The sequence below is a fragment of the Dunckerocampus dactyliophorus genome, chromosome 20 (assembly GCF_027744805.1).
Source record: "Dunckerocampus dactyliophorus isolate RoL2022-P2 chromosome 20, RoL_Ddac_1.1, whole genome shotgun sequence".
NCBI classification, from domain to species: domain Eukaryota; kingdom Metazoa; phylum Chordata; class Actinopteri; order Syngnathiformes; family Syngnathidae; genus Dunckerocampus; species Dunckerocampus dactyliophorus.
This window is the reverse complement of record NC_072838.1, coordinates 13,865,468-13,890,627: the sequence shown is the minus strand read 5'-3', so window position 1 is coordinate 13,890,627 and position 25,160 is coordinate 13,865,468. Positions and strand designations below refer to the sequence as shown.

At 41.4% G+C, this 25,160-nt stretch overlaps 3 protein-coding genes across 10 annotated transcripts in view; 1 reads left to right on the top strand and 2 right to left on the bottom strand.

The window, feature by feature from the left end:
• Nucleotides 1-4,125, bottom strand: LOC129173626 (sodium-dependent neutral amino acid transporter B(0)AT1-like). Its single transcript, XM_054764682.1, has 12 exons — nucleotides 3,921-4,125; nucleotides 2,963-3,103; nucleotides 2,754-2,891; nucleotides 2,507-2,688; nucleotides 2,331-2,441; nucleotides 1,991-2,103; nucleotides 1,786-1,914; nucleotides 1,520-1,676; nucleotides 1,242-1,446; nucleotides 475-634; nucleotides 235-397; nucleotides 1-162 (listed from the first exon to the last, which is right to left on the bottom strand). Exons 1-12 carry the CDS (start codon nucleotides 4,117-4,119, stop codon nucleotides 1-3), a joined length of 1,860 nt encoding a protein of 619 aa, XP_054620657.1. The 5' UTR covers nucleotides 4,120-4,125.
• Nucleotides 4,126-4,334: 209 nt separating this feature from the next.
• LOC129173148 (sodium-dependent neutral amino acid transporter B(0)AT1-like) lies at nucleotides 4,335-11,744 on the bottom strand. Its single transcript, XM_054763770.1, has 12 exons — nucleotides 11,546-11,744; nucleotides 11,319-11,459; nucleotides 11,116-11,253; nucleotides 10,047-10,228; nucleotides 9,859-9,969; nucleotides 8,271-8,383; nucleotides 8,059-8,187; nucleotides 7,829-7,985; nucleotides 7,543-7,747; nucleotides 6,294-6,453; nucleotides 4,893-5,055; nucleotides 4,335-4,733 (listed from the first exon to the last, which is right to left on the bottom strand). The coding sequence occupies exons 1-12, from the start codon at nucleotides 11,742-11,744 to the stop codon at nucleotides 4,536-4,538; spliced, it is 1,896 nt and encodes a 631-aa protein (XP_054619745.1). The 3' UTR covers nucleotides 4,335-4,535.
• A 3,528-nt stretch (nucleotides 11,745-15,272) lies between these two features.
• Nucleotides 15,273-25,160, top strand: part of fhod3a (formin homology 2 domain containing 3a) — a 46,841-nt gene continuing 36,953 nt past the window's right edge. For 3 of the 8 annotated variants that reach the window (XM_054764018.1, XM_054764019.1, XM_054764017.1), the window contains exon 1: nucleotides 17,955-18,481. In XM_054764018.1, coding sequence (XP_054619993.1) covers nucleotides 18,317-18,481 — 165 coding nt within the window. In that variant the 5' untranslated portion in view covers nucleotides 17,955-18,316. Of the gene's footprint in view, nucleotides 16,555-17,884; nucleotides 18,482-25,160 lie in introns of those variants that run through there. The other 5 variants (XM_054764013.1, XM_054764015.1, XM_054764016.1 and 2 more) reach the window with 5 other exon arrangements.

Genomic DNA, 25,160 nt, shown 5'->3' with positions numbered 1-25,160 from the left:
CTACATTTTATTCCATCTGGCAACTCTTTTCTTGCAGCAGACAAAGATAAACCTACATAATGCATAAACTGGTACAGCCACACTGGGAACCCCCGCTAAAATAAAAATCATAACGTTGATCCATGAAGGATATGCTCTGGTTGACAGTGACGGGAACTCTTCCTGTTGAGGCATAGAACAAAAATGATGAGCCTATTTGTCACAAGGACAAAGACTTAAATAAAACGTGCTTACAGAATTGGGATCCCAGATTAAGTAGGTCAACTTTTCTTGTGCTTGAGTCACCAAGTAGAAGACTAAAATGACGAGGACAATGAGGGGACTGATGACCCTCCACGTCACCTGCCAGAAGATGCCAGGTTTGTGTCCAGTCATGAATTCCACATCCTCGTTGAACCTGACACGCACACAAGCACGTGGATTAGTTGTCACACATGACCAGGAAGTCATCAAGTCATCTTTATGAGTGTCTACCTGTCTATGCCGTAGATGTAAACCACAGCGATCATTTCAAAGAATCCAACCGTCAAGAGAGGAACCGATCCTGCAAATTTGTCAAAAAGTGCAAGCCAATACATCCCGGAGTTCTGAGCGAAAAGAAGGGAGATGATGAAGGCCACAAGACAAGTCACTCCTGAAACACACGTACAAAAACATCATAGCAAATGAGCAAATATGCATAGCAGATACTACAGATACACAATGTCAGGGGAGTCAAACTCAACTGCAAATTGCACAACACTCAAACACGCATCCCAAAAATGCCTCCTCGAAAAAACTCAGACCTCACAATCCCTACTTACTTACTTTCTCTCCCGTCGTATCACTGCGCTCCGTCGCCTGTGCATTGTTGTGTATGTGTCTCACAGTGTTCGCATGCACAGATGAACGGGTTTTCATCCGCTGTGATAGGACAGGAGACAAAGTAACGCCGAGCAAATGTGATTTTTTCGAGGAGGCATTTTTCTGATGCAAATGTGTTACTCTTTTGAACGCATATTGTTTTGAGAAGCCAAACTCTTTACTTAAGGGGCCCAACTAACCGGAACTAAGTTCCTCATCACCGAAATCCAACCAGAACTCGGCTCACAGGACAAAGTGGGGGGTAAGTCTCTGTTGATGCATTACACTGCTGACGGGGATGTCATACAACTTCATGGCTAAAAATCTGAACTGTCCCTTTAATTCGGTAGTGAGTCCTAACAGTTTTGTCAATACAGTGTTCGTTTAAAATATATTACCTGTCAGGGCTTCATGAGGCCATTTTTTAGGAAAAAAACCCAAGTCTTTCAAGGGCACCACCACTCCTTCTATGTTGCCAAACAGGGTGGAGAGGCCCAAACAGAAGAGCATGATGAAGAAGAGCACAGACCACACAGGAGAAGCGGGCATCTTGGTGATGGCCTCTGTGAAAACAATAAAAGCCAGACCAGTTCCCTCCACTCCCTGGATAAACATGCACGTTAGTCACATGGCAGAAGAAGAAACATCATAAGAAATGTCGGGATGCTCTCTTTACCTCGCTGAGGAATTTTTGCATGTCACAAGTTTTAATGTCCAATCCAAGAACTGCATCTGGATCTGACATGTTGAGATGTTTAAAGGCTAAGTCGTAATTGCTTGGAGTGATGCTGTCCTCAGGAAGATTGAATCCATTTATTAGTGACATGATGTTTCTGGGGTGGGAATAATGAGTGAGCATTCATACTGGTGGACGTTCGGAGCACCAGTAGACATTTACAATTATAGTTGCTTTAAAAATGGATCTTTTAAAGGCGTACTCACTCATCAACACACATGTCGTATTTCTCAGTGGCCCTGAAGCCGATGATGGAGTACGTAACTGTAGCAGCATACACCGACGTCAGGCCAGTGATTACAGACAGGATCACAGCATCTTGCACACAGTTGTTGCTGAACGAAAAGGAAAAAAATGCATCATTAGCATGTTCTCTTAATGATAATGATGATTCTAACGGCAGACTCTTACTGAACAGGGTTGTAGCTGGAGAAGGAGATGAGGCCCCCCCACGCCAGACCAAACGCGTAAAAGACCTGGGCGCCCGCGTCCAGCCAAGTGGACGACTTGGTCAACTCGTCCACCTGGAAACAACGAAGAAGGACTTTTGTTCTGTTGCATCACGGGACACCTGCACAGTGTAACCTCCTACATCATTTTCAAGTTGTTACGATTATTATTACCAAGAAATGTTGGTTAAACTAAAATGGTACCACTTTTAGCGCATTGGAGGTGTGACTGTATTAGAGTTGTATCACTACTTGTGTCCAATATGTTTATATTTTCATGCTTTATGTAATTTGATACATACCTCTGGTGTAAAGAGGAATTTTATCCCGCTAAAGGCGCCTTTAAGTGTCAGTCCTCGTATCAGGAATATGGCCAACACGACGTATGGCAGGATGGCTGTGATGTACACCGCCTAAGACAACAACAGCAAGCAACTTATTTAAGAGAATACTGACTGGAATGTCGGCGGCAACACACCTTGCCTGAGGTGCTGATCCCTCTGATGCAGCAAATGCAGACAACAGTCCACGCAGCCAGGAGACACACCACTACGGGCCAGTGGAGACCACCAGAGTCAGATATGGAGGTGGAGCTGTTCAGGGTCACCCGGTAGAAGAAATAGTCCACCGTGGAGCTCTGCTGACACTCAGGTACATAACCTAAGCAAACAAACAGTCCATAAACATGAATGCAGTGTGGTGGTGGTAAATGTCTCATGAAATACCCGTCCTATTGTCATTGAGAGGACACTGAGTCCAAGGTAGGGGGCTTTGGAAGGAATTGAAGAGATACCACATGATCCAGGCTATCAAGGTGTTGTAGTAGAGTGCAACTAAAAAGGACACCAGCATGGAGGCTATACCTGAAAAGCACAGCAGTAAAAGTGTCAGGGTCTCTTTTTTCTTCGTAGTATTATTATTTTTGACAACATACCGACACCAGTCAGGTAAGGACTGATGGCCCTCCACACTCCCACGCTGCCTTTCCTGAGACGCTGGCCAATGGCGAACTCCAGCAACAGGAGAGGCATTCCTTCTAACACCAGCAGGATCAGGTAGGGGATCAGAAACGCTCCTGGAAAATGTATGGGATGCAGTTTTTTTTTGTATATGCGACATGCTGAGCATTACAGCAGCGATAAAGAACAAAATAGAGAGCAGTGTATTTATTTAGTAGGAATTCACACAGTAATTTGCCTCCGAAATGAATTATATTGCCGCAAAAATGGGTTTTGGTGCTACTGCTACAAACTTGAATATTTTATCATTTTAAAAAATCAGTCTTATTATGTAATGTGCTTATGAGTAAAATATTTAATAAAGTATTATTCGTTATAGTATTTGATTTAAAAACATAGTAGTCGGGAGGGCTATGTTCTGGACATGAAATAAATCTAATTAAAACCAACTAAATTAAGTCAAAATAATGAAAATGTTTTTCAAGAAACCACAAAATGAGCCCCCTTAGTATGAATTCCGTTATTCATTGACACACCCTGGACCGGTCGCAGAGAGTGTCATTTTGTCAAATTGGTCCAGAATGGGAGCAGGTCAGGGACAGGATTATCATCACTGCCATAAAGGCTGCCTTTAAATACGACAATAAAACAAAAGAATCCGATAATGCGGCTTCCTGCTCAGTCCGTAAAGAATAGCGTATTGGAGGTTTCTTGAGGAAACCTTCCACTCTAGTAATGATTAACTGAACCTGGCAGTGATTTCACACACTTTACCGTCATGAATGAGTTATGTATTCAACTTACCCTTTGACCTTTGGCCCAAGGGACGCAAAATGGTTTTTAATGAAAGTGAGTAAAGTTCCGTAAAAGGTAAGAACTTCACCCATCACCCCCAGCGGTTCTTCTTCTTCTGAACAACTGACCCCAGCTTACCTCCTCCGTGACTTTGACACAAGTAGGGGAATCGCCACACGTTCCCGAGCCCGATGCAGAAGCCCACGCAAGTCAGGATGTACTGAGCTTTGTTGTCCCACTTGGGTCTGTTTCCCGCCTCCTCCTTCTCTATCCTGTCCAGATCCTCATGGTCGGGGATCCTCAGCTCCAATCCCGGGTTAGGAAGAACCAGTCTCATGGCGTCCAGATGTACACCCAAGCGTGCGATCGGCACTTTACAGTGGAAGCAACGAGTGTGCGTGCTTAAATATGAACTAAGGACCAATCAGCAATGTCTAAACCACTTTATCTTCAGTGAATGAAGATTAGGTAACACACGCTGCACTTTTACCCTTTTATGCCCATATTGAATAGTTAGATGTTCACTGACCCACTGGCCAATGATGCAATACATAAATATACCACATTTATTGATCGTTCAGTTTGAAATTGCTATTATTTACACAGGTACTCTGAATAAAACCTTACAGGAATATGGCAAATACACTATAAACAACAACAACTCAGGGTTTTACATTAGTTTTCTAAATATATATATATATATATATATATTTACACAATTGGTTTGATAAATTGAAAAATCAATCACCCTTGCTAATGCGTCATTTGAATTTTGGCCGAGACGGTCTTCACGGTGTCGTCGCTGTAGTCCGTCCGCTTGCAGCATCTCCTCTGGAAGAATTTGAAAAGGGCCACGGCTGGGATGGACAAACTGGGAATGCCGGCCAGGATAAAAACGACAGCGTAGACCCACTCAGGGTACGGACGCTCTTCAAGGATGGGGAAGCTCTCCTGAAACGCAGCGATCAGATCGCATGATTGCACGATTCGACATGTCCGAACAGGAGTCGGAAGAAACAAGAAAGTGTAAAAGAAAATAAGCAAATAAATACAAATTAAATAAATAAGCACCGTTTTCCTCCCTTAAACGTTGACATGCATGACGCTTACCGACTCAGGGTTCCAGGCCAGGTACGTGAGCGTCTTTGTGACCTGCGTTACGAAGTAAAACACCAGGATGAAGACCATGATGAGCGGGCTCACCACCCTCCACGTCACCTGCCAGAAGATGTTGGGCTTGTGGCCGATCATAAACTCGATGTCCTTGTTAAACCTGCAAGGGGGGCAGTAAGAGGGGAGCGGGTGTCATTTCACTGCAGTGTGGACGATAGCCGATGTAAAGGATTAAACGGAACGTGTGCGTTCGGATGATGCGCTAACAACACACTACAACCTTCATGTCCGCGTTCGTACGTCAAGCAAATTTATACTTTTACTTGCAATTCAGATGCTAAAGTGGCAGAAAAGACTGAAGGAGCCTTTAAAAAAGTTACACTTTTCACCCTCAGGTCCCAAAAACGGTCGCTATCATAAAATTGTAATAAAAATGTCACTTTTTTTATGTTTGTTTTACTTTCACCACATCACATTCAACAACTTCAGCCCTAAGCATAGATGTAGCATTTTTAAAAATACTAAAATATTTTGTGGGTTTTTTTTGGCCTTTTTATCACAACGTATCACAATACTTTTTTCAATGAGGAAACTGAAAATATGCAATATTTGATGTATATTTTGTCGCAAATTATTAAAAAAAAAAATCACTAATAATACATATTTTCCAGGGAAAAAATGTATAATAATTTAATAATATTTTTCTGTTTTATATTTATATATTTTTAAATATTTTCTTGTTCTACAATTATGGCGCTCTCTCCCCCCCCGTTCAAAATAATAAGATATGTTATCCTAAGAATCTTATACACTTTTACCTTATGCTTTGATTTTTTACCCAGTATTACTGTTACTACATCATATGTATGTTTCATTGTATAAATATACTAATATTTATGCTGTAGAATAATAAATGTTCCAATAATAAGGTCTCCAAGCATTTCGCTATGTCCTGTTTAACTGTGTGTTTTCATTAAGGTTTGTTTTGAATTGAATTGCTACAATTAAACCCAAATTTTAAAATAAGCTTTTTAAGTAATTACAAAATATTAGTCATTTTAATATAGAATTAATTTGTGCAAAATCCTATTAGATTTACAAAAGAATTAACTCATTTTATCGTCCATTCTCATTCTACTTATGTAAAGTCAAAATTCCAACAAAGTTGACAAAGAAAACAAATAAAATAAAAAATGATGGGAGTAAATTGGCTTTTTACACTGCAATTCAAAGCCATTTACTTTATTGTGAAAGGCAACCGCAATATGTCCCCCACCGAGCCATGATCAAAATGACTTTAGAGTTCTTTCGGTGCTTTTAAAACTACACGAATCTATAATTAACAAAACAAACAGGGAACTACTGAGCGTAGCGTAATCACTTCCTTGAAGAACGTACCTATCTACGCCATAAATGTACATAACAGCCACCATCTCACAGAGGCCGATGACCAGCAGAGGAATGGAACCAGCAAAGTTGTCGAAAAGAGCCAGCCAGTAGTTTCCGGAGCGCATGGCGAATATGAGCCCGAAGGTGAAGGAGATGAAACATGACACTCCTGGAATAAAAAATAGATATTTAATCTGATATACATTCACTGGTAACTTCTTAGGTGCACCTGCACAATAAAATGATATCCATTCATCAAACAGTACGTATTTATAATATTACAATCCACTAAAAAGAGGGAAAAGGGTGATGATCACCATAGAATCACAATTAAATATCAATTGCATATATTAATTAGTTTTACCAAGACTATGCTAACGTAAATACACTTACTACACAGTACGTACAACCATTCCTGCAATACCTACAAAACACCATTAGGTGCCAGCATTGCTTCACAGAGAAACTAGTTTTACTTAGTACTGTATAGAGTTAAAATGTTATTTAAATATTGCCTGTAAAAAGGTTGTATGAATAAACAATTAATACATACACATTTAGTGTATGTAATAAATACAAAATAATACATAAATCAAAATAATAATATATAATAATAATACATATAATTGATTTTAGAATGATTTTATGAAGTGATTTTACTCTCCTTTTCTGTAAAGCAGTTTGCATTACCTTGCTACCATGCTAATGTTAGCATGCTAGCAATGTTAATATGCTAACACCTAGCATGATAGTGGTAAGTGTTCATATAAGTGTCTATCCATGAAAACGGCTAAAAATGCTACAATGCTAGTATTAGTATGCTAGCAATGCTAACATGCTAACATCAGCATGCTAACACCTAGCATGATAGTGGCGTTTGTATATGTGTCTACCCATGAAAATAGCAAAAACAATGCTAATATGCTCACATTACCATGCTAGCAATGCTATTTTGCTAATATTAGCATGCTAATACCTAGCATGATAGCACAATAACTGAGAAGACTAAATGTTCCGAGCAAAAAAACGGTCCTATCTCACATTGTTAAAGAATCCCTTTAAAAAAAAATGATTGGATCACCCCCAAAATTTTGTCAGTTCTTCTATCTCCATTTCCGACAATTCCTGAAAATGTCATCCAATGCCATTCAGAACTTTGCAAGTTATTTTAAACACAACTAACCAAACAAACAGCTTTTGCATGAGGTAATAAATATGATTTCATCATTTCCTATTAATGTCAATGAAGGCTAATTACCACAAAAAAGCTCTTTCGGCCACGTTTTGGGAAGCACTTTCAGATCCTGCAGCGGCACCACAACTCCCTCCACGTTTCCAAACATGGTGGACAGACCGAGGCAGAAGAGCATGATGAAGAAGAGCACCGCCCAGATCGGAGAAACCGGCATCTTGGTGATGGCCTCCGTGAAGACAATGAAGGCCAAGCCTGTTCCCTCCACCCCCTGCGGGAGGAGTCAGCAACCTTTAGCACACATGAACGACATACATTCATTTGCACTGGTGTTCAAATAGCCGCCCCTTACCTGACTGAGGAAGAACTGCATGTCGCACTTTTGTATCTGCAGCTCTTTAAAAACATCTGGGCTCGTTTGGTTGAGATAGAGCAGCATGTCGTCATAGTTGCTCTCTGTGATGTTGTTCTCTGGCAAGTTGAAGGCGTTTATCAGCTTCAGTATGTTTCTGCAAAAGGGAGAGAAAGATACCCTTAACTCCCTCTGAAACATCATCCGTCAATTCATCGGCCAACGCTCACCCTCCGAGGCAGTCGTCGTATTTTTCCGTGGCCCTGAAGCCGATGATGGAGTAGATGACGGTTGCAGAGTACACCGAGGTGCAGCCGTTGATGATGGAGATGAGAACGGCGTCCTGCTCGCAGTTATTGCTGCAAAGACACAGTAAATGTTTTTTTTGTTTGTTTGTTTTAAACACTCTAAAGGTTGTGTAACTGCTGATGCGTCTACTCACTGAATGGAGTTGTAACTAGAGAAGGAGATGAGCCCTCCAAACGCTAAGGAGAAGGAGTAGAACACCTGAGCACCGGCATCCAACCACGTCGCAGGGTTCATTAACTCATTCACCTTTGGAAGAGTATAAAACTATTATTAGTAAAGGTGTCCTCAAGACGTTTTTATGGTAACACACATCAGGATATACGGTAGCCTTTGATAAGTTACCCAGGTACGTAGTTTTATGACGACATAAATAATATAATAGTGAAAGTGTATCGTTTGCCGTATTAGTAACGCCCACACTGCAGAGTCACGTGGCGTCTTCCGCCTTGAGGGTTGCAGTGATAACTTTAAGGCAGCAGTACCCGCCAGACCCAGCAGATGGCACTGTTTCCCTTCCATTACAACGTGTGCTGCAGCTCATATTCGATAGAGAGCGTAATTTTCGCACTGCTGTTTTTGGACCGTGTGGGTAAGTCACTTTTGTTGCGGGGAGGGGGACGGTTATTAATGAGCCCTATGAATTCTGCCCAACAACCAGAAAGGAAGGCAATCTGCGGCTATTTTTCAATTTAAAAAAACAGTATTTTAAAAAAAGACAATCCACCCAAAAGGTGATTTTGAATAATTATCTATTTGCCAGGAATTGGCAAACGGCGCCCCTGGCCAATATGGAGTTTGCATGTGGAGTTTGCGTGTTCTTGGGTACTCCGGTTTCCTCCCACATTCCAACAAACATGTATGTTAGGTTCATTGGCGACTCTAAATTGTCCATAGGTATGAATGTGAGTGTGAATGATTGTTTGTCTATACTGTATGTGCCCTGTGATTGGCACTGTGATTGGGTGTACCCTGCCTCTCGCTCGAAGCCAGCTGGGATAGGCTCCAGCATACCCCTGCAACGCTAATTAGGATAAGCAGCATAGAAAGCGGATGGATGGATGGAAAAATCTACAGCTAGTCCATGCGATCGGTGTCGATATCGGTGGATCTCACTCATGGATGATCGGTATCAAAATGGGCAGCATAAAACCCTGATTGGAGCATCCTGAATCATAATTATCATTTTATTATAGTAAAAATTATGTGATTAAAATGTGACAAGATTTCTCGTTCAGAAAAAAAAATGCCTCGGACGATAAAATCAATAAATTCTCACACAATAAATGAAAATGAACTTAATCATTTTGCCAGGCTGATAATATTGCCCTGAGCATGCGTGGGTGTTTCCCTCATCTCCCGCCTCCAAAGAGGCAGCAAAAGAGTTCATTCTCTGCATTGGTTTCAGCGCCTTGGCGTATTTGTTCCATTTGTTCCTCGGTGGGTGGAGGCGGGGCCGCTTGCATACACACAGAGTGCAGAAGAGTGTAACCTTGTGAGGATCAATGCAAGGTAATGTCGTGAAAATAAACTGGCAGAGTACTTTTAATGTTCAAATCTTGTCTCGTAGGCCAAATCTTGTGTATCATCTCATCCTGTGTCACGTGACACCCCTAGTAAAAATCTATATTTGTCTTTTTTTTTTCGACTTCTGAAGAACATAGTCTACCAGAAAAATATTTTTTCATGATGTAATATGACAATACATTAACATAGGTACATACATCTGGCGTAAAGAGGAACTTGATTCCTTCCAGGGAGCCTTTCAGAGTCAGCCCTCTGATGAGGAAAATAGTCAGGACCACGTATGGCAGAGTGGATGTGATGTACACAGCCTGTATCACAAAACGATAATAATATAAAGTATTAAATACACACATGATGCATGAGAACCAGGACTTTGGGTTCAGACCTTGCCAGAGGTCTCAATCCCGCGGATGCAGCAGACATAGAGCACGGTCCAGGCAGCCACCAAGGAGAGCACCATCCACCACTGCAGATCTCCACCCTCGTCTATCGATGTGGACGTGTTGATGGTCTCTCTGTACCAGAAATAGTCAACAGTGCTGCTCCGCTCACATTCATCCACCACACCTGTACAAGGAAATATAAAAACTGTAACATAACTAAATGTTGAAGATGTCCGGCGGGTCACATTGTGGTGGTTTATGACGATTTGTTAGCTAATAAAGTGATAGAATCGCAAGAATAAAGTGGACTTTAATTACAGCATAACCATCGTTATGGTGAGGTATTTAAAACATACATCTTTTGTTTACTTTGCTTTAGTTTATGAGTCACTCAGTTGAGGGACAAGGTTTACGGCAGATTATCAAGAAGTGAGGTGACACGCCTTCATCATGTTGATCAGTGTTTTGGAACAAAAAAAGCAGCTGGATGGACTGATATTTTAACAACTGCCTTCTATTGATAACAACTGGGATCAGTTCTGCAAATAAATGTGGATTCCTGCATTAAAACGCACACAAAACATAACATGTGATTTTGATTTTTAAGTTCCCAGGTGAATTTAAACGCAACAGACTCATACCAGCACCCACTACGTCTTTCTCAACAAATCAGGTGAAGGACCAGTAGAAATGTGTGGTTGTTTTTATTTTTTGGTACTCTGTGAAATAACCTGACTCATTTACATGTAGCAAAATGTTTGTTACTATGTCTGTATTTGATCATGTTTTTCGGTCCATCCATCCATCCATTTTTTTCCGCTTATCAGGGTCCAAGTCCGCGCAGGGAAGCCCAGACCTCCCACCTTTTCCAGCTCCCCCGGGGGAACACCGAGGAGTTCCCGGGCCAGCTATGAGACACTCCAGCGTGTCCTAGTTAGTCCCTAACAGGGATCTCCTCCCAGTTGGGCATGCCCAGAAGGCTTGCCGAAGGGCGCAGTGTGGTGAGGTCTCACTGATGCAGCACCAATATCAGCACCAATATCAATGTGGCAGAAAAAACAATACCCATACCTGTGCGGTTTGCATTGAGGGGACACTGACTCCACGGCAGAGGATCCTGAAAGGAGTTGAAGAGATACCACATGATCCAAGCCATGATGGTATTGTAGTACATGCCCACCAGAAAGGAGACGAGCAAGGACGATATACCTGTGACACAATGACAAAATGACCCCGATATCTACAATAATATCGGAATTTTTTTTTTAACCTACCAACTCCAGCCAGGTAAGGATTTATTGCTCTCCACACGCCAACATTGCCCTTCCTCAAGCGCTGACCGATGGCAAACTCCAGGTGCAGCAGTGGGATCCCCTCCAGAACCAGCAGGATCAGGAAGGGGATCATGAATGCACCTGGAAGGATATATTCACATAGACTTCCATAAAGCCTCCACACGGAGTCAAACAAGGATGCCATACACCATCATGAAGCATCCTACCTCCTCCGTGGCTTTGACACAAGTACGGGAACCTCCACACATTGCCGAGCCCCACACAGAATCCCACACAGGTGAGCAGGTACTGCGCTTTGTTGTCCCATTTGGGTCTGTCTCCAGCCGCTTCCTTCTCCATCTTCTCCAGTTCCCCGAGCGTGGGGATACGATCATCCAACCCCGGGTTCGGTAGCTTCAGCTTCATGGTGCCTCGTGTGTCTCTCGCTTCAAGAGGCTGATCTCCTCCGTCCTCGAGTGTTTTCCTCCACTGTGTGCTCCCGGTAAAGGGACTGAGGTATTTACTGTGACCTGTGGCACCTAAACTGCAGTTATCAGTAGCTCATTGTCCATTATGTAATGTCAGCAGAAAAGCTTGAGCAGGAAAGAGGTGTCACCTTCTTGACAATGGTTAATGCATCACATGAGGGGATGGGCTTGGACACTTTGCACTGGCAATATCAATATGATGCATCACTTTATGAGGCAAAGGGTTATTGTGATGTTGGGACAGAAATATAAATATAGTAAGATGAAGCAATTTTGGTCTTATAATCAATATCATTCATTTACCTTTGCTAATGGTTTAGTTTATTTTGAACATTCCTGACAAGGTTACATTGAAGAAAATCACCTGTTCACACTTGCACAGCTCAAAATGTCTGAAAAGGATTATTAAGAAGGAGAGCTTAGTTTATCTTGTCCTCAAATTGCTACTTTTGCTCTTGTTTTCACACAATGTAGTTGAATGTAAGCAAAGGCAATAAACGTGTTTACAAGCTAAAGAACAGAATGAGCCACAATCAGATATACTATCACAGATGATCTTATCTGATCACCCCACACCTTTGCTAGTCCTTGGGAGTTCTCAATATCATACTGCTTCGTGATGCCATTGCATTATAGCTCAGTCATTGTCCCGTGTTGAAACGTGTTCAGTTTTTCAGCATTTTTGTCTTGTTTTGTTTCCTTCGTGTTTAAAATGTGCATATTTAATAAGCACTCCTTCGCAATTATTAACCAAATGTAAGTAAGACAAGTGGCCTCTCTTTAGAAAATGATAATCCAGCTCATGTCAAAGTTTGCCAGTGTTTCCAGGTGGTGAACATGGCTTCATGGAGGGTATCCATTGTCTGGAACTGATGTCCATTTTTGTAAACTTCCCTTGTCATCCATCCCCAAATGTTCTCAGTTGGATTTAGATCATGGGGACATGCAGGATGGTCCAAAAGAGTCAGTTTGTTCCTCTGGAAGAGGTCCTTTGTTAGGCGGGCATTGTGAACTGCAGCGTTGTCCTGTTGAAAAAGCAAATCATTACCACACAGATGAGGACCTTCAGTCATGAGGGATGCCCCCTGCTACATCTCCACGTAGCCAGCTGCCGTTTGACGCCCCTGCACAACCTGAAGCCCCATTGTTCGATTGAAGGTAAAAGCACCCCAGATCATGATAGCGCCCCCTGCACTGTGCCGTGTGGAAAACATCTCAGGTGGGATCTCCTTGTCATGCCAGTGACGTTGGGAGCCATCAGGACTGTCAAGGTTACATTTTTTTCTCATCAGAGAATACAACATTCTTCCACCTCTCAATGTCCCATGTTGGTTGTGCTTGTGCAAATTCCAAATAGGCCATTTTGTGGCATTGAAGGACACGAGGCCTTTGAAGACGTTTTATGTTCTTAAACTCTTCTCTTGCAGATGCCGTCTGATGGTTATTGGACTTCACTCGGCACCAGTAACATCCTTCATTTGAGGAGTGTCCCATGTCTTGACAGAAGGCCAATCGGATCCTCCGGCTCAGGGTCAACATTTTTTTGGGTCTACCACTTGACTTTTTTGTTCTTTTACCCTCAGGATCTTTGAAGAAGTTTAAAATGACTGTCTTGCTGCATCCAACCTCAGCAGCAATGGCGCGCTGCGGGAGGCCTTGCATATGCAGCTCAACAGTCCGACGGCTTTGAAAGAGTTCAAGGATCACGAATGTGAATGCCTGACAGAAAATGACACAGAATCCACATTTTTGCCAAGATTTTGGCTTTTAAAGCCTGTCGTCTATTCCACTTTAATGCTTGTTTGCAATAAACTATTTACTCCAAAATTGTATTTGTCTCACTCCCATTTCTTCTTTTTTCACTTTCAAGCATTTCTTAGAACCTCCTTAAGAAACACTGCAAAATGTAAATTTTTGCAAGTTTTCAAATGGTCTTAAAATTTTGATCAGGAGTGTATATCCATTACCTTTTAGCCTGGCACACATACTGTATTACGGCACTGTGGAAATTGTGTCAGAACTATAGAATCCATATTAAAACGATGACTGTTGTGCAACAAAACAGCGTTTTAAGATAGGTCTCATAAAAAAATGGGAAAAACAATTACTGGACTTGTTAAACATTGACTCATATACTCGTGCATAAATGACATTGTAAAAACAGATAGATGCTCTGTGTGAAATGGTGCAGTTAACACTTAGCCCATGCTTTAAGAGAGTGCTTTAGAATAAAAATAAAAGGATTTAGCAAAGTATAGTGGAGCATACCGAAAATTACGTGTCTTCTCTTTCTATTTGGGAAAATAATACTTTATGTATGAAATATTACTGTAAATATTGTATATCTTTTATCACCCATACGCAGCAATGCATGTTTGTCCTCTAAAGGACAACAGGGGCGCTTCACGGCCTTATTTCAAATGCAAAACACTCTCCAAGAATAAAACCTGATATCTGATACAGTATGTTGAGGTTTTCCAATGAAATACAACATGGCTGCCATACCAACCAGCTGCTTTATGGGCAAAAGAGAAGTAAATTATTACATTTATCCAGTTATTGTGTTTTTAAAGGTAGGAAGTAAGTGTTTTGTAAGTGTTTAACCAATAATTTGAGGTGGTTTTGGCTGCATACGGTTATTTTTTAAATACTGAAAACAACACATGTTCCCAATGTGTGCTGCACACAGGACTTACAACTACTACTTACTCTGTAAAATCTAATTACGGTAGTTAATCTTACTTAAAAAAAACGATTACCTTGAAAAAACTAAGTAAATGTAACTTTATAGCCATAGTTGACCACAATAGATGTTTAGGTTTTACTTGGTACACTCAAGTGAGATGAACTTTTTTATATACAGTATATAGAAGTTTGTTCTAATGATTTATCTGAGTTGGGAGTGCTATTGGATTTTACAGTGTACTTTTTCATATAAAATGATGAAGATAGTTCAGGCAATAAATACGTCTCTCTGTATCATTCATAAATTGTGGCATGAGATTTACAAAAACCCAGCACCAAGAAAAGTTCACGTTTCAATGTTCTTTTTAATGTTGGATGTTATTATAACCCTAAATAAATAAAAAGTAAAAATATATGCAAGTACAGATTTAAACTGCTTTACAATGTAGATAATGTCTGCTTTATCTAAATCTCTCATCAAAATACAATGAGAGAAAGGACGAAAGAGTTACTCACGAGATACTTGTCCACGACAGGACAGTGAATAAAAATAACTTTAAAAAACTGAACAACAAATGTGTCATGTATTGTTCTCACCCAAGCATTTCTTTAATTCGTTTTTTTTTTTATTTCTGGGTTTCAGGAGGGTGAGAGTTTGGAACAGTCGCCACTAGACGTGTATACAGTTCCACTTACTTCCTGATGGGGGCAGTAATGCATATTACTACGTGATAGGCGACCGACAAACGACTGAAGGAGAAAACTGTTTACAGTACGAGCTGGTTTGAGGTTATAAAGAGAGTCACGACTAAGCGTCATCTTATTAAACATTATGATTTTCTTTACATGTATCCACACTGATAAGGCACTCATCATGTCACATAATGTTATTTTTTTCCCCATAGAGGTAACCCAAGTGGTAGTAGACCTAATTTAAACTATTTGTCACAGTCTGTAAAGTAAACTGCTGGAGCGTTAGCGGCATATGTCATTTTATATCCAAAATGGGTATGAAATGACTAATACATTAAAAAAGTAAGGGAATTTCAGAAGCCATGCAGGCAAGTATGGTTGCTTCCATCCTGTGTATGTCAATGAGGACTGCTGTTCTAAACTCTGCTAAGCTAACCATTTTTGAACCATTGTACTTTGATTAGATTATCTCAGCCAAGCTACGATAATAACTTTTGTCACGTGTGAAATCACGGCAAAATAGACGTTTTTACGTTAAAGTTATGATATTGATTTACTATCATGATGATAAATGGTCATACAAGACGTCATATGGGAGCATTCATGCATTAGGTGACGTTATTCAACTGGCAGCCGTGGGCCAAATCCGGCCCATAAATCAGATATTTTAACACACCTGTCACACAGAGGATCTTTGAATAATGTTTTTGAAGTAGGTCCTTAAAAACAGCTCCTGTCAAATAGAGGACCTTTAACTAAAGGTAAAAAGACAATTAATGTGAAAATGTGACCCCCACCCAGAACAATTTAGTCGAATAGTCCTGTGCTTGACATGAGATTGTTTGTTGCCACCCAGCCACTTACGATGCCCTTCCGTAGTAACTGGAAAAGACCAAGTACAAGTGCAGGATACGCTTCTATTCCCACAGCATAAGAGCGTGGACCATAATTGCACCCTGTGGACACACCAAGGTAAACGCAGATAACTTGGCTGATAGGACCTCATGGCAAATGTAATGTATGTATTATCGCAAGGAATGTTTTTTTTTTGTTGTCTCCCAACCCTTCAACAAAAAGGGAGTTTTTATTGTCTTTCATTATCAGGTATGACTATGCATGTGGAGTCAAGTCAAGGCTGAAAGTTCGTTTTGCTCTCATCATGTTTTGTGTGTGTGTTATTTTAGATAGCGGAGATGGAAATCAGCTGATAAGACAACGGTGACATCAAATTGCAATCTGTTTAAATGATTATTTTACTTGAGTGGTGTCATGTTGGGGCCCTGTTTACCACACTACAGTACACTTCAGCCGAGCTTTATGAAGAGCTGCTGCGGCGTGTGACTACAGGTTTTCTGCTTGGTGGGTTAAAGGTGAGCATGTGTATCTAAAGATGGTTTATCAGTTGGTACTTCCAATAGCAATAGTAGTAAGTGTGCATGGACAGGAAGTCCAAGATTGAGCTTCACACGCATAACCAATCGGAGTCAAGTTGTGTTTAGGTACTCCAGTGGTCCATTTTCATCTTCAGCTCAAGCACAGATGGTGTTTACAGGTGCACGCACACGCCAACGGCTCTCGGGATACACTCACTCGTAAAAGTAGTGCACTTTTATAGAGCTTTCATACAAAATGCTTTACAACGCTTTACTGTCTGCAATTGAGGACACTAGCCTAACCTCCCGGGGAGTAAATGGGATTCATTGGCTTGCTCACCAACACTAACAAAAACGTCATTTAAGTCTAGTGGGTCAATCATAAAAAAAAAACAAAAAAACATTTGAGTGAAATAGAGGAACAGCACTTGACTAGTTATAAGTGGAATTTTACAAGAACAAAAATGTTGCAACTGTGTGTACAGTATTTGTGTACTACTCCCGAAACACTGAACACTGAAGGGTCAAACACTGTCAAAACATGCGCCTATACAGTGTTGCCCGTGCTATGATGTTCCTGACAAAGCCCTCAACGTTGAATTGACTTGAAATTTCTCACACAGCTCAATGCGCTTTATGAAACACCTAATGTACCTTTAGCAACATCAAACCGAATCGACGTAAAATTGGGCACACACCTTCAGGGCACTGACACGCACGTGTATGTAAAATATGAGCACGATTGGTCGAAAAAACTTTGCAGGGGCACGAGCAAGCAACTAATTGTGCATACATAAGTCACTGACCATGTGTCCAATGATTCTGAAACTTTGAACACTAAAAACTACCATGCCACTCGATATATTTGATCACAACCATTAAAAAATAATATTAACTCACCCATGTTTAATAATCAAGTCAATGAAATTTAACTGATGGTTACACGTACGAAGTGTACTGTGGTTGCGCGAGGAACGCTCCTCTAACTACTATTGCATGCAATTACATGTACTGACCATTAGGGGGTGCCATTGTTTAACATTGCACAGTAAGACTTTCTATACCTTTTAAAGGATGTTTAATTGACAAAAAAATATATATTGTACAATGGTGGCTGCGGTTGGCCAGTAAACATCTTTGGACGTTTACTGTTAAATGTTTTCATGTCATTTTAATGATTTAAATATATATTAATCAAGTTAGATTATGATTATTGATTTTAATTTTTTTTTTTTGCAATTGCATGCTTTACTTTTCCTTATTTTTGTATTGCATTATAGCTGTGCATATTGATGATACAATATTATGTCCCATGTATAACGCCAAGTGCTGCTAAGCCGGGCCAGTGATCGGAGGGGAGGAGAGAGATGAGGCTGAGAGGAAAATAGATATGGGGGTGTGAGAGGGGGGAGGATTTAGTGGGACTCAGACAGACAGTGGAGCGGCTGTCAGTGTCAGACAGACACTCTCCGGCACCAGGCTGCTGGAGTCCGCCTACGTCCCCTTTGCTGGCCACCTGCCTCTCCCAGAATAAAACAAGACAGTCCAAAAAGCTCCAGCAGAAGCAAGGAGGACAAGACAAAAAAGTGCGCCATCTCACCAGGCTCAAGCCTACCACGACATTCGCTGCGTTGATCCTGACCGCACTTGACGACGAAAGTTTGTTTGTTAGTTACCAGGAGAGCCGGTGAACAGCTCCAGGAACCGGGCAGTCCCTATACCCTCTCTTCCCCAGTGGAGCCACTTGCATGGATGCACCATGGCCACGTTTGTCTGCAGGGTTCAGTTTTTAGACGACACAGATCCATTCAACAGCACCAACTTTCCAGAACCGACCAGACCACCGCTGTACACCTTCAGGGAGGACATCCCACTCATCAACCAGCTCGCAGGCGTCCACAGGCTCCTCAAGGCTCCGCATAAGGTAGGACCTTTCCTACAAAAGTTATACTTTAATGCCGCGTAAGGTAGGACCTTTCCTACAAAAGTTATACTTTAATGCTTAGAGATGTTGCTGAGACAAAAATACAAAGTAAATTAGTGCTCGTTCGTACATCACAGCATATCATAGCAACATGTTGATCTATAACTCTATCATCTTCTGGTGAGAAAATGACGATATTGGCACCTTTGGCAATGTTGTAGGCCTTTTTTTTAAATAAATGTAATTGCCACAATAGTATTAAATATTAATAATAACATTTACAATATATTTTAATACATAAACCTTGTTTTTAATAATTATTGAAACGGTTACATAAAATATATAAATAAAACCCATATATTTACAAATGTGCATTTTTTGTTTTGTTGATTTGGACACTTGCAAAACAAGTGAAAGAGGTTATGATCTTTAGGTGTTGCACTGATTATATTAGCATCATTACTCAATTTTGTGGACTACTACAGTTGTATTAAATAATATTAAATATATTGACAATATATTATGCTATGGTATTTCTAAAAATGTTATTTGTAATATATACAGTAATAAAATAGCATATTTTTTGTGATGTTTTTGTTTTTTCCTGGACTCTTAGCTAAATAAGTTCCACTGTGACTCACTGAGGTTATTTTGCAACCTTCAATTCCAAATAAACCTCCATGCTGGCCACCCAGAGCCTATTTGGAGAGCACATGCAGCACCAAGTGATTGGTCCTCCCAGCCTGGGGGGGTGAAACACAGTTGGCCTGCAATCTTACAGCGTGCAGCAGAAAATGTGTCCCTTCACTCATGGTTTGCATTTGCTTTACGGTATATTTCATTTCAATCTAAATCTGGGAGGTTGCATACATTTCCCTTTGAAACACGGTCATATGGTAATATTTTAGTGGAAATCTGAGATGTTTTTTATTATTATTGTCAGTCAGTGTATATTGTGCCACAGTGACAGGTGCTCAGGCGGACATTGTTAGTGCAACTCGTCATATCCCCCCCAGCTGCCTCATTTATCTGCACAAGACGGTCAACACGTTCATGAGCCCAACAAATAGCCTGACACACAGGTGTGTAGTGGTCACTGTCAGTTTATGATGGGCTTGTGAAAATGGAAAAAAAAAAAAAAGGGGGAAGATGCCAAGTTCAGCATCCAAAACAAAAATTCCTTCAAGGCGCTCACATATTCCGCTATGACCTTGTCTTAACTGCAAGGTAAAGAAAACAATTTGGAGGTGTATATTTTCTTAAAAAGTGACATGCACAGACAGTTAAACCGACTTTCGACAGCAAAGCGGTTTTCCAGACCGGTCCACGTTGAGCCGCCCCGTATTTAAAAGCCGCAAAACAAATGAAAAATGGCCCGCAGCACAGAAAAGCTTATGATTACAACCTTTACATGCACAGATGGCAACGATGGCTTGTGTTGTGCAATTTGTGTGCAACGGCAACTGGATACTGGAGTTTAGATTATAGGGATGGAACTGAAAAGTTGCACTTTCTCCCCCCCCCACTGTCAGATTGCAAAGCTAATGTTATTAGAAAATGCTGCTTAAACAGTCAGTTAAAACTGCACTTTGGCAAAACTTTGTTCAAGTAGGCTAACCTCTTGTGCACCCTTCTCTCAGAAAAGCCTACTGTATTATTATGTTGTGACTCTTTGCATGGCCAGCCGGGTTACACATAAAGTATAGGTCACTTGTCCCAGAATTCCTGTGGCCGAGGCCCGGATGCCTGCAACACTTTGTTCTTCTCACTTTGGGTGCCATGGTTTTCCTGACCTCTTCCCACCCCCATCTTTTGTCTTCCACCTCTCTAACCATGCATGCACTCAAACACTGCAGGGATTCGAGTACATTAACATGACAACAACTAAGTAAAAACGCAAAGTTGTCAACAATGTTGTAAAGGGACAATACTATATTTACTATGCACTGAAAATGACTGAACACATACAACTATTGTCTAAATAGCTGGCAAGACAAGTGAGTAGTTCACACAGTGAAGACGTCCAAACTGTGTCCAAAATGTCAATATGTCATGTGAGCGCCTTTGTTATCTTATCCTCTTGGGCATGGAATTCAGAAGACCTGCACAGGTTGTTCCTGGAACCCTCTTCCACTCCTCCATGAGCACACTGATGGGGCTGGTGGATGTTAGACACCTTGCAGTCCAACTTCTTTCCGCTTGACGATGCCAGACAGGTGCTCAATTGGGTACAGGTGTGGAGGAGACATACTTGGCCACTCCATCACCTCCACCTTTAGCTTCTTCAGCAATGCACTTGCCATCTTGGAGGTGTGTTTGGGCTTGTTACCATTTTTGAAAAACTGCCATACGGCCCAGTTTTCCAAGGGAGGGGCTCCTGCCCTGCTTCAGTTGGAATGTTGGAATTCATGTTTTCCCTTCATGAACCGCAGCTCCCCAGTGCCGGCATCACCCGTGCCGCCCCAGATGTGCTTCATTGTAGGCAAGACACAATTATCTTCACTTGTGTTGCCATCTATTTATACAATAATGGCTGTGTGTTGAGTCACTGTCAGTGGATAGTATAAGTCTGTTCTGCGATACCACCCCTGTAAGTACAGTATGTCTAAGTTTCGTTTCTGTATGGTGTACCTTGGTTGCTGATTTGTGAGGGTTGTATTCACTCTTGTGAGATACTGTAGTTCACAGATGTTTCCCGCCATTACCCGAACACAATAACATCCCCTCAAGACTTCAAATGTTTGTGTTTTCAGGCGCCGAAACACCATTGTCAACAAACTGCTGAAATTACACAAATATTGTTTGTTTTCAGTATGTGTCAATCCCTGAACTGCTAAATAATGTTAGTTTCACTCTGTCACTCATCTTACAACCCATGTGGTAGCTCCCTTAATTTAATTACCACATATTAAAGCAACATTGTGTGTTTGAATAGATCTGTTCGACACACCCGACCCAGTTCTCCCTTTAGAGAGCAGCTCTGATTGTTCTTCAAAAGTCATCCTCCGAGTTACATAAGGGGGGGTTGCGGTGAACACAAGCAAGCTTTGTGTTATTCTAACATGGAAATAATTACTCCCCTTTTTCTCCCGGCTTCTCCACTTCGGGGAGAGTTTGATTAAATGAGTGTAAGGAATACTTGCTTCTAAGTGTTTCTGGGACCCATGCAGTTGCTACTGGAGCTGAGCTCGGAAAGTGAGACCCTCCGGATTGACGTCGGGTTATTAGTTTCACTCGTCTAAGCAGTTTTTAAATGATGGAGGCTGTGCAAGATAAATGAGGCAAAGAGTTGGAGGTGATGGTGTTTGGACAGATTGGAGGATTCAATGAGATAAAGAAAGCGGCTATAAAAAGAGTAAAAGTGCCTGGGAGGTATTTGTGGAATGAAAGCGGCGATAAAAGTGCTGAATAATGACAAGGGGACGGATTGGGCACAAGAAACGCTTTTTGTCTTTTTCCAAATTGGGGCAGTGGGGCAGGACGTGATTAACACCCCCAACACCCCTCCCCTCCACTTGGTCAAACAAACCTCAGACGTAGCAAATCTCACAAGGCACATGGCACGAAATGTGCGAGCCATAACAGCGTGAGGATTTTTAATCACAAGCAAACAATGCGTACATCTAACAACGAGCAGGGAATTGAGCCTTTAATTGCTCAAACTAGTATAGCAGCATGCTTATGTTGTGATGACAGTGGTAGCAATTACTGTGAGTGTAGCAGTCTATAATTACCAAGCACCAGGTACACAACTTGACGCGGAAATTGGCATCAAACAAGGAAACGTGGCTACAAATGTCTTTTTAATCTGCTTTACTGACTGTATTTTTAATCAAGGTTGTGTCTGATTATTTACTGTCCCATGTTTTGCCTTTTTCCCCCTGTTGTTGGATTAGGATTTGGCTCAGATTAAAATGGTTAGATGAGAGGAACTGGAATGAGAACCTCGGCTGGCTCATGCTGTCGGATCTGGAATAATCTACGGCTTCTAACAAGGCAAATGGATGACAATCACAGTCTCCATTCAACTCCCAGACCCTCAGGGACACACCTACCCTTGAGCTCTTGATTGTGTGTGTGTGTGTGTGTGTGTGTGTGTGTGTGCAGCCTCAGATAAATATAGCAGGGTTATATTTATGCCGCGAGTCCGTCCGACTGGCCGTCTCTGTTTCCAAGTGCAAAGGGAGGGAAAGACAAGAGAGTGCCCAGAGCAGGTCTTGTGATCTCTGCTCTCTGGTCCGAGTGTGTCGTCATGACGCGGGGGCAGTTTGGCAGGACACGCCAGGGACCATTCCAGGTCAAAGCCACTGATAGCACACAGGTGCTAAATGCTAACTCAACGCTTTTGACTCATGGTTCATTTCAAAACAGTAATGCAATAAACATTCGGTATACATTTGACCTTTGAAATGATTCTAACACTCAGATTTGATTGACATTGTCATAAAAGTTCATTATTAAACTTTATTACCTCTGTCAGTAACTTTTTTTCTTTTGAAGAAAAAAAAATGAATCAAACTTACAGCTCCCATGTCTTTAGCTGACTGACGGATTGTTGGCAGAGCTCCAGGTTTTAAGCGAAGCCTGCTTTTTGACAAGGCTGTGGTGGGGGGTACACACAAGGCTCGCTAACCACTGCCGGGTCAGAGGTGGTATCGCGTCCATGAGGAAGAAGGTATTTCCTTCATGACGTCATGAAAACCCAGAACTTCAAAAGCGCCTCTTCTCTCAGAAGTGATATTACGCATATTACTTTTACAGCATCATTCATTCATTCAGTCATTCTCTATGCCGTTTATCCCCACTACGGTCGCGAGGGCATGCTGGAGCTGACTTTGTGCGAGAGGCGGGGTACAGCCTGGACTGGTCGCCAGCCAGTCGCAGGGCAGACAACCATTCACACTCACATTCATACCAATGGACAATTTACAGTAACCAATTGACCTAACATGCTTATTTTTGGAATGTGGGAGAAACCGGAGTACCCGAAGAAAACCCACACACAGACAGAACATGCAGACTCCACACAGAGATACCCAAACCCAGATCTTCCAGATCTCCTGACTGTGTGGCAAACATGCTAACCACTAGACCACCGTGCGGCATCATTTAAAAGTCAATTTTGCACAATAGGGGCCCATTAAACATCCCGTGAATATATATACAATCTCTATCCCCAGCCGTATCTGCTGCTTATTTTGACTTCAACACGTTTTGTTTCCGTGTAAATACTGAAATATCTTCAAATAGGGAGTGTTGTTACAAAGAGATGGCGCCGACTACTGGCCTGGCATGGACATTACAGCGTTTTTGCTGGTCCGTGTAAATGGAGAATTCAAAAATAAAAAAACAGAGAAAAAAGGTTGTTGTCGTGTAAACCCATCCTGAATGGAGGTGCGTTCATTGTGTACCGTCCTCGATGTAGCTTATTGTGTAGTCACCGGGACAGTTGGTAGCACCTGCTATCGACTTGTGACCGTGCTCATAAACGTCAATGCCAGTCGTGTACAGATATATATTCTCATGCACCTGGTCTCAAACTCTACAGGGTATCGAGTTACAACAATGTAGTGGAGCGACTCTGACGCACAGTCTTCTGCACTGTTACCTCAGATCGAGCAATAACAGATGTCAGGGCTGCATTCGCTGGGTTTTTAGACAGGCCGAATGTTTAATAAAAGGTACACCGTAAACACTCTCACTGTGTTCCGTGCATGTTTTAGTTTTATGTTCTACTGCCTTTATTAGTAACAACCAACAAGTTAATTCCCTTGTGTCTTAAAGCAAAGCCACATCACAAAGGGCCCTCCTACTGTTTACACTCATGTCGAAAACCCCCAGACGGAAATCTCTTTCACTTTACAGGGTGTGAAACATGCAAACATGCAAGAGAGTCATAACTTGAAAGGGTTTCTTGTTGCTATCGCATGCAAATGAATCATCAGGATGAGCATTATTATTTTAGCTTACTAACAGATTGGCACCCGGAACTGTTGGTCAGCTATGTCGCACGTCTATGATGTCATCAGTGGTTGACTCTCAAAAATGTAAACACAAAACATGTTTTTTTTATAGTTGTATATGCATAAAACAATTCTAAATGCATACAAATGACCAATGAAAGGGATAAGTGAACATTTAACGTTACGTCTACCTTCACTGAAGACGTGACTGTTCCCAAAGACATGACGTGGCAACAAGACACCACACGGTTTTATCGTGGGTTATTTCTTGAATTCAATGATGTTTCTCACCTTGTTTATCAAAATGCTGGTACTTGCAACTTTTGTTGGCTCGATTTTGGGTTATTGAGGTGAGAAACGCTATTAAATTCAAGAGATATCTCAGCGCAAAACAGGAAAGTGGTGTAGCGGATGGTTATCTCGCTGCCACATTGTGTCTTTGGGAACAGTCACATCAAGAATCACGTTTTCAATGAAGGTAAAAGTAACCTTAAATGTTCATTCATCATTTCTATGTATTTATATGCATTTTGAATTGTTTTCTCAATGTAAAACTAGAATTGTAAGACTCTTAAAACGTGTTTTGTGGATTTACATGAAAAAATTGATTTGGTTAGCGTCCATTTCGGTTAGAGTTGGACCTTCCGGAACGAATTAATGACGCTAACCAAGGTTCCACTGTACTCAGTTATTAGAAACCTCAAATAAATCCCAGT

Bases quoted from the DNA above. Each gene is read 5' to 3' on its own strand.
- LOC129173626 (XM_054764682.1), bottom strand. From the start codon at position 4,119: ATGAGACTGGTTCTTCCTAACCCGGGATTGGAGCTGAGGATCCCCGAC. The intron at 2,442-2,506 runs GTGTGTTGCCGC...TTGTTGTCTTAG, and splicing joins GGATCAGCACCTCAGGCAAG to GCGGTGTACATCACAGCCAT. The intron at 1,677-1,785 runs GTGAGTACGCCT...TTCCCACCCCAG, and splicing joins TACGACATGTGTGTTGATGA to AAACATCATGTCACTAATAA.
- LOC129173148 (XM_054763770.1), bottom strand. From the start codon at position 11,744: ATGAAGCTGAAGCTACCGAACCCGGGGTTGGATGATCGTATCCCCACG. The intron at 8,188-8,270 runs GTGAGTAGACGC...GTGTCTTTGCAG, and splicing joins TCTAGTTACAACTCCATTCA to CAATAACTGCGAGCAGGACG. The intron at 4,734-4,892 runs GTAAGCGTCATG...GCTGCGTTTCAG, and splicing joins TGGCCTGGAACCCTGAGTCG to GAGAGCTTCCCCATCCTTGA.